The 9,284-nt window shown below is 40.4% G+C and overlaps 1 protein-coding gene across 3 annotated transcripts; it reads right to left on the bottom strand.

Moving 5' to 3' along the window:
- Window positions 1–834: 834 nt before the first annotated feature.
- On the bottom strand, window positions 835–8,306 carry LOC120286458 (fatty acid amide hydrolase-like). Of its 3 annotated transcripts, none has more exons than XM_039301935.1 (21): window positions 7,923–8,306; window positions 7,478–7,568; window positions 7,219–7,328; window positions 7,057–7,117; window positions 6,340–6,527; window positions 6,121–6,250; window positions 5,898–5,975; window positions 5,663–5,810; window positions 4,728–4,840; window positions 4,575–4,650; window positions 4,385–4,456; window positions 3,629–3,680; window positions 3,350–3,439; window positions 3,175–3,258; window positions 2,835–2,938; window positions 2,608–2,700; window positions 2,223–2,291; window positions 1,864–1,928; window positions 1,624–1,685; window positions 1,265–1,360; window positions 835–1,175 (listed from the first exon to the last, which is right to left on the bottom strand). In XM_039301935.1, exons 2-21 carry the CDS (start codon window positions 7,554–7,556, stop codon window positions 1,116–1,118), a joined length of 1,830 nt encoding a protein of 609 aa, XP_039157869.1. In that variant the 5' UTR covers window positions 7,557–7,568; window positions 7,923–8,306; the 3' UTR covers window positions 835–1,115. The 3 variants fall into 3 exon arrangements, with proteins under 3 accessions (XP_039157869.1, XP_039157868.1, XP_039157870.1); XM_039301934.1 differs by having other exon boundaries at window positions 7,478–7,682; XM_039301936.1 differs by having other exon boundaries at window positions 3,350–3,430; window positions 7,478–7,682; window positions 7,923–8,305.
- Between the last annotated feature and the right edge of the window lie 978 nt (window positions 8,307–9,284).

Genomic DNA, 9,284 nt, shown 5'->3' on the forward strand with positions numbered 1-9,284 from the left:
TTAATTAGATCACAAAATTTCATGAGAACAATATGCAGAATGGAAAAGTTAAGAATAAATGAAGTCCTCAACCTACCGACGCAAATAACATTGCTCGCTGCCTCAAGCTTGAGCATCCATGACCATAAAAATCACAAAGTTAAAGCGGCCATGACTACCTACCTTGAGCTTCGAGCTCAAGCTAAGCATCTGAGGTGGTGGCAAGACTCTGGATCGAGTGTTCATGGCTGTGAGATTCTGGTCCTAGGAGCCCCTCGATCAACCTTCCCATTAGTACACATGAATATTGTAATCAGATCGTCATTACCTCATTAATTGTGCGATAGTGGCATGAAATGCTTGCCTTTTTTCCCCTCGCTTTCTTTACCTCTTAAACTTTCCACACACGTTAATTTGTCCTCGGAAGGTAGGTAGACATCAACATTTGGTGAAGTTGAGCTGTCCTTTAAACATGTGCGAATGGATTCTATCAACCATTAGAGCATAGACTAGAAGTTCATTTCATTTGGCAGGGGGGGTCACTAAACTTCTGCTAATCCTCGCCAGCGCCACAGAACATCACAAGCCAAAATAACGATAACCACTCGAAACATCGCCACCATCATTGCCACAGGCTACCAGTCTACCACCAGCCGACATTGGCCACTAGACTTCGTCACAAGCCGATGCCCCTGCCAACATCTTTGGTTACCTGTGAGCGCTAATGCCCTTGCTCCTATCACCACCGCCAACTGTTGCCGCCTGGATATAGATTTGTTTTCGGGTTACAGATAAAATATCTCACAATTAAAACCAGGTAACGATAATGATCTAACAACCTTAGCAGTAACCTTGTAAATAAACGACAGTGAAACGGTGGATTCATTGAATAATCAACATCTTTGTGGGGAAAGTCACTGTCTATAAATGACTTATCTGATAAAAAACATATCTTTAGAAAAGCAAAGGTCTAGCCACAAAAGTAGACAGATAACTGTCCTTTCCTAATTGACATTAAAACAGAGAGGTCCCTGCTAAACCAGGAGCAACAAAGTCACTGCAAAGATCTCCCCGCATGCTAGAAAACCCATACAAGCAGCAGCAGAGAAACATCAGCAACAGGAGCTAAGCTGCATTCAGCTTGTCTTCAGAACATCGTAGAATGATACAGGCCTCTTCTTAGATCCACAGAGTTCCTGAAAGCAAGAGACAGATAGGCAAGCTATAGCATTCGTCTCTCGCATTACTCAAAAGAATTAGCGCTTGAAATGAAAAAAAGATATACCTCAACTACAGAAGCGAGGCGTAAAATTGAAGCTTCACCCCATGGACGACCCATCAGTTGCAAACCAATTGGAAGGCCTTGCTTATCATACCCGATCTGTAAAATTCACAACAAAATTATACAGGTGAGCTAGAGATAACTTTACCAGAGTTGATGAATACATTGACTTAATACAGTTGCAAACGGTGCAGACGGAAGGCTAATGCAATTTGTTCCTTCAGCTGGCTTGATGAACTATGACTCAATTTCTTGGCATGAGGTTAGCCGACAGCAGTCTAAATTGACAATTTTTGTGCAAATGAAAGAAAGAATTCCTGACACAAAAATGAAATTGCATAAGTAAACCCAGTGTCACTCACAGGGACAGAAATTGCAGGGAAACCAAGAAGGTTTGCTGCAATGACAAATCGCATGAGGTAACCTGAAACAAAGAGAGTGCGCATAAACTACACAAGAATTGTCCCTTGCAAAGAATGTCACATAGAGTATCTGAAAACTTGTTATTGCAATTAAAACTACACATGAAACTTATGGTTACAATGCAATTGTGTAAAAGATGGTTACTATCAAACCGGAGATTAATAATGCAACTCACAAACCTGTAACCTGTATATCTGTTTCGCCATATTTAAGGGCACTAGGAGGTATTTTAGGTGCTGTCATTCTGTAATAAACAATTTTTGTGTCAGTTGAAAATCCATAACAAGAATTAAGCTAACATTAAAGCACTGCAAACCCAAAATTTGAATAGAGTGTGACCCTGATTAGGTCTGCTAGGCCATTGAAGCAGAGATCACAAATTTAAATCCAATTATGCATACTACCGGCTTGCTGAGCGATCGAAAGGACAAAAACTATGCTTAGATTTTGCTTGCCAAGTCCAATTACACATCATCAAGCATTGAAACTGTATCCTCCAAGGGAAACACCAAGTTGAGCTAGTCACACTATGACCTACCCAGTAGTCGGCGTCACTATGACATCAACTTTCTTGAAGATCTCCATATGATGATACATTAATCTTCTCCTGGAATCAGATATCAGCATCACCACCAGGTCTAAGAATATTATATAAAAGAACTGAATGAGATTGCGAATGCATGTTCAAATGACCACATGGAAGACATATACCTAAACTGAATAAACTAGGTCCAAAGGTTGCGGTAGCTTCAGCTATGATGCACTTAATCTAAAAACTAGACATGAATAATTACAGATATTCAGACTTCTGCCTAGTTGATGATGGGGAGGATATGATATATTTGATGGATACAAGTATCTCATGTCGAGAATAACATGCAATTTCTTTTCTTCTTCTTCTTCTTCTTCTTTTTTTGGCTCACCTAAGACACTGGGCAGCAACATAATCTGATGCAGTGAATGACCGGAAAATTGCCATGCTAGTCCGCGAATCATAATTCAACTCTGTACCTTTCCTGAGAATAGTGAGAACAGGATATTCAGTCCCAAAATGAAATATCAATTACAAAGAATGAACATAACCTTCGTGTCCATTTCTAGGCAAACAGATGATGATGCTATTTCAGGTAGATTATAGCAGCAGACTTACCCATCCTCACAGTCAGGATTCAATCCATTTAACATAGCAGATCCAATTGAAACCAGATGAGCAGTGCGCATCTCATGCAGCTCAGGTATAACAATCTCTACCACCTTGTACACATATAAGTCAAATTAGGAACTCAGCAATCCATATGAACAAAAAGACAGAATTTGCCTTGTGCAGTGAAGTCAACAAGAGAACAAACTCATTAGAATGAAAAAGAGAGTGGGAGAGAAACACAAGACAAATATGGAGAGACAAGAGTTACTTTAAGCTTTAGAGACATGCAACTCGATGGAATAATCATGTAACTTTGGAAGGCCTATTCAATTGAAGCAGAACTTACTTCACAACCATGGGTCTTGGATAGCTGATTCAGAATATCCTCACATTTGTCGGAGATGTCAGTTGAATGAACATCGTTGAACCACTGCAAATATTAATTTGTTCATGTCATTGGAAAGGGGGAAAAGGAAAAATAAGAAAAGGAAACCTTCTAACATATAGGAATCTGCTATTACTGGAGTATATTTTCCGAGACGCAATGACCCCATGGCATTCAAACTTTCAATAGATGGAAAATTTGGCAAGCAAGGCGGTGACTGCAAGAGCTGGCATAGGTTAGTAGTATTATGACAATTATCATACAAAAAGAGGTTTAGTCTGCTCACAACCTACATAAAAGAAGACTTGACAGTAAGAGATCAATCGAGTTAGTAGCATTAACATGTACTTCTTCAAAGTGCATGTCATAAATCAGGCATAGCTGCATTTTTTGCTAATGAAGATAATACACTTACAGGTTTCAAAATATTTCTGTCCATAGGATTGGATCCCAGGATTGCAGCATACCTGATGTAGCATTGCCAAGATGAGAATTATATGATAAATAAGAGAAATTAAAGAAGTAATTGAAGTTACACAGTAAGGACATCAAGAAAACAGCCGAAAACTCAAGCCACAAACATGATAATGTTAGAGAGATCTCTGTGTGATTGTTGCTTCTTCTAAGGTAGATGAGCCCCACTTTTATGCCTAAGGACTACGTCATATGGTCCTTTTGGCGGTTGAGATTACGGGAGAGCTATAAATAATGGCAAGTGTGACCTGCTAGAGGTTGCTGGATGCAATCTCATAAAGAAGCAAAAGTAACTGAAGAAACTCAGATCTTCAATTGTAAGGACTTTATATGATTACATGGAACAAAAGTCACTTTAGCTTTTTAAATTCCAAAGAATCCAAATTAATCCTTTACCGTTCCTTTCTTTTACAGTTTGAACTGTTACTACAAAGTCAGAGAAATCACATGCTTCCCAAGTCAAATAATGCTCCCCATTGTTGGGATTCAAACTCAAAGGTTTCCCTGAACAAACTCATCCCCTAATAAGTCAAGACAAGCAGTAAAGAAAAAGTGCCCACACTAATAAATTGATGATCATTTCAATGCCTACAACCACAAAAATTGTTGAATTCCACATTGAGATTATAAACATTAAAACTCTGTTGAGCTGAGTGAGTAGCGCCTAACATCCAGCTAACAAGTACAGAATACTTACACTAGTGTGACATCTTCCACTGATGATGCAATTGGTCCAATAATTTCCACAGTCCCGGACCCACAGAGCGAACTGCAAAGAATGGCAGAACTCTTCTAATGAACACAATATCACCATGATTCACACTTTTGTGTACTGAACCCTATACTAGGTCCCTAACATTCATAAAAGGAAAAAGTTCAAATCTCACCCTCTAAGATCTGTTCGCCCATATGTTGTTTTCAGTCCAACTACTCCGCAAAGGGAAGAAGGTATTCGAACTGAACCTGTCTTGTTATGTGAAGTCAGTGTCAGCAAATAAAAAATGGTAAGCACAAGCTAAACAGTAGGACCCTAGTACAACCTCCACCATCTGTCCCGAGTGCAGCAGAACAAATTCCAGAAGCAACAATTGCTGCTGGTCCAGAGGAAGATCCACCAGTGTACCTTTCTGGATCATGAGGGTTCCTTGTGGTTCTGCAGATACATAACCAATGAATTTTACGTTAAAAGTTTGCAAATAAGAACCAAATAAGAACCATATAATGCAGTGTGTACAAATTGAGAAATAGACATGGGCCAATTCGTATATATGAAAGAGGGAGGGTAACCAAATGAGATAAATCAAATTGAGCGGTGGGTATATCATTTGTTTTGATGAATAAAAGATGAGAAGGATACGCCATTTCATGATCATTTTGCACCCAAAAAAAAAAAAAAAAAACAGAGGAGAGGAGTGAGAAGGCAGACACGTTCTCATGAGAAGAAAATTATTATAGTCCCTAGGATGAGCAGTATTATCATTGACCAATCATGTGGAACATGGAAATGAATTCTTTTTTATTCAAAAATCAGTGTATGTGACATATCCAAACAATGCGGGTATTAACTTGTAGTTACATAGACTGATAGGAGAAGTTAAAATGAAATGGCTTCAAGTATGACAAGGTCAACATAAGCAGTCTCGAAGCACTTCAGAATTCCTTCAGAAAAAGTCACCTGTAAAAGAAAGTTCCTCTGGAAGATTGACTCACATCAGACACATACATTGACAACACCTCTACATTCAATGTAGTGATCTATGTAATTAATTCTGATGAAAGATGAGGGACAATTTCTATGGAATGTCAATTTTGACAAGTTCACGATACATCAGCAACAAGCCAGCACAGCAATTGGGGAAATAAATTGGCTGATTTATAGAACATCAACTGAATTTAAAAAATCTCTTAAGACTTTCTTGCCCCATGCCTCATACTTAGCTTGTGAATTACAAAATTTCCACGTTATAAAACTCACCCATAATTAGGATTGTTTCCAGTTGTACCCATGCCCAACTCATGCATATTTGCTTTGCCCACGAAGATCACACCACAGCTACGTAATCGAGAAACGCAAACTGCATCTTCATTATTCGAATTAGTTTCATCCTTCCAAGTTGTTGCACCTGTCAATAGAAATTGTCATATATACACAGACTAAAGAGATGGTGAACCTTTTTTGAGAAACGACAAAGACGTAAACCAATTTTTACCCTTCATTATATAGGGGTAGCAACCTATGTCATCCTTTATTGCCATGAAAATCCCATCCAAGATAGATAATGGCTTCCCTGCATCAGAAATGCCAATAATTTATCAAGCCTCCCCTCCACCAACTAATGTCAGTGCACTGCACACCAAGCAGGAACCATACTTTGAAGGTCCAAAAGCAACCATTTCAATGTCTTAAGCTCATGTTCCAGTAGATTGACCTACCTTCCTCAAACCTCTTTGTGGAAGCAGCAGCTTGTTTCCTGACTTCCTCAGCGTCAAAAGAAACTAGTAAAGGAGCTGGAGGTTTCTTATGGTTAAACTCCTCGATGACAGTAATAATCCGCTCTGCCACCTAATAATTGACATTAAGACTTTGTGTCTTGCTCTAGCTGATTATATAGTGCTATTATAGACTCCTCATAGGTATCAATAGGGACTCACCATGGATGGGGTTACAAGTTTAGAACGATAACCATACACATAATCCCGTATTTTCCAGTAGCGAAATTGACTGAGATCCCCATTCCAGGAGCTGGCAGAATCATAGTCCGGAAGACATTTCAATGCTAATTCTACTCGGTCTTCAGGATTTCCATCTTCATCCAATAAGATGGTACCAGGCTCCGGATCTAGACATTAATAGATTGATCATAACTCATATTTCTTATGGGAAGAATGCACTCTACTTGAATCAATTCTGAGTTGCATGTTATCTGCAAATGCCCAGTGGGCCCTCTTCTTACTCTCCCTATACATTGCATTTGCCCGCACTGAATGCACTGCAAAGCATGCATAGGCTGAAAATAATAGGGGAAAGAAAAGCAGGGGAGAGCAAAAAATTACTTCAGAAAATGCCTCTCTTTTAAACTTATAATGGCTTTCTGAAATAGTCAGAAAAGTGATGGGAAGAGAGGGAGGAATAGAGAGAGAGAGAGAGAGAGAGAGAGAGAAGAATAGTAAAAGTAGAAAGCATGCCAAGAAGGAATTTCCTCTAGTTTCTCAGTTGGAAAAAAAAAAGTTCAGCAAACTTATGGTTTGCTCAGCAGCGAGATACATTTCCCCTAAGCTATCCTGAGTTCAGTTAAATAGATTAGTTCCCACCTGTTTTATGTTAGTACACAAGAAAACCACTAAAGCTAACTAGTTAAGGGGAAAAACCTTGGGGAGGAAATTCAGGTTTATACATTGGTGGCTCTGGTATCACAGTACTCCTAAGAAACTGCCAATCACAAAAAAAGCCCAGTCACATTCAATAATCCAGCATTAAAGAAAGAAATTTTGCTTGAAGAATGCATTGTGCAAGACGAAACAAAACCCCACCTCAATCATTCGGTTCTTTTTCTTCATGTAAGAGATAATAGCAGCGCCAATTAGCGGTGCCTCAAGTATCTTGACAAACAGTCGGAACGTCAGACCGGTCAGATGCGGAGCTGCAACTCAGCCAAAAGGACTCATCGAAGTTAGAATCTTGGCGAACTCATTTTTCAGATGACCCAAAAACTCATAATTTCGGTTTGTAGAAATTGCCAGGATAAGCATCAACACTTGAAAGGAAAATGTAGTAGAATACGGGACTGACCGTCAATAACTTCAGGCTCATACTTAACCGTAGACAAGTCGAGTTCCTCGGCTGGTAACATTACACGCTTCTTGCCCATGTCGAAGTAATTCTACCAGGAAGGAAAAAGGGAAAGACCGAACGACTGAAAAAATGTTAGCAACCAACGGATCTTGGGGTAGCCATAGGAAACATAGGATCAATCATAGCTTTACACTCCAATAATCTGTTTAATGAAAAAACGAACATATTAAGACGTGAATTCTCGACCAGACAACCGACTTGCAAACCGGTAACCGCGGAGAAGGACAAAAAATGGGGCCGACAGGGGACACAAAGTGCTCGTCGGTCAAACGAGCAAATGATCAAACACCCATCACACACAAGTTCGCGATCAGTTCTCCAGCAAGACAGACATCCCTCGCGGGCCAAAACCACGCACGATCGCTCTACTCGCCTCACGTACCTCGAAAGAAGAAGCCACTCAACGGCGCAGAGAAATCCCGGGTTACTCTGTTTCTCTCGCCAGATGTGGAAAGAGGTTGGGAAATTCCACGGGGAGCGAGGCTGGTGTAGAAATTGGACGAGGTCAGAGAGAAAGAACCAATGCCGAGTCTCGCGATGGCGATGGCGTCAGGCGCAGGCTTTCCATCGCCGTATTAAATTCTCGTTTGAGGTGGGCCTTCACGTCCGAACAAACCGAACAGGGAACTGCGACTGTGAAGTCTTCGTCCAATTCGAGCAGTCCCGTCCAACCACTGCGTCCCTTCGAATCGGATCGACCGTCATTGGTCGCCGCGCTCATTGCCGCGTGATTCGAGGAACGAATTCATTGGGGGAGGTGCGGGTTGCTGTGTGGAACGACGCTGGATGACCGTCGGGCAGCAGTGATTCCGCGAGTTCAAGCGTTGACTCACTCGGCTCCGGATGGCAAGCTGCGAAAAAGACAAGCTACAGAATCACCAACTTGATGATTTTTTACCAAAGCGTAATGTCTACGATAAAAATTAATGCCCATGTGAAATGATACGACATGCGCACATGTTTCTCGTCATGTAAACGGAATGGATGAGCCGCATGAACCATCACGCTTGTCTGTAAAGGAATTGTGTAAGGGAATTGTGTTAGGATGCATGTATGAATTGATTGAGAAATCTCATATGAATTAGTATATATATCCTCGCCGCAGCTTTTTCTTTTCTCTCCCCTCCTGGCACCCTCCACTCATTGCGTTTCTCTCTCTGGAGTGCAAGCTGGTGCCGGGGCTCCCCTTGCTGTACGGTTGTATAGCATTTTGCAATAATTAATATATCCCTTACCTTTATCAATATATATCCTAGTCGGCTCATAAATTTTTGAGTGAATGTAAATTTACCTTGATATATTAACGAATTCCAACTTAAGCTCCTTCTTAATGATCTCCTCATATGAAGGTACGAGATTTCTATAAAACCTATGCTCGACTTTATTGAGAGCTACTTCCATTATAGAAACCGACACTTGCTTTATCAAGAGTTAACTCAATTATGAAGACCTACACTTGGCTCGGCTTGATTGAGGGCTACTCCCATTATAGAGACTGACACTCGGCTCCGAATGGCAAGCTGCGAAAAAGACAAGCTACAGAATCACCAACTTGATGATTTTTTACCAAAGCGTAATGTCTACGATAAAAATTAATGCCCATGTGAAATGATACGACATGCGCACATGTTTCTCGTCATGTAAACGGAATGGATGAGCCGCATGAACCATCACGCTTGTCTGTAAAGGAATTGTGTAAGGGAATTGTGTTAGGATGCATGTATGAATTGATTGAGAAATCTCA

Source organism: Eucalyptus grandis, chromosome 9 (assembly GCF_016545825.1).
Source record: "Eucalyptus grandis isolate ANBG69807.140 chromosome 9, ASM1654582v1, whole genome shotgun sequence".
Lineage (NCBI taxonomy): Eukaryota > Viridiplantae > Streptophyta > Magnoliopsida > Myrtales > Myrtaceae > Eucalyptus > Eucalyptus grandis.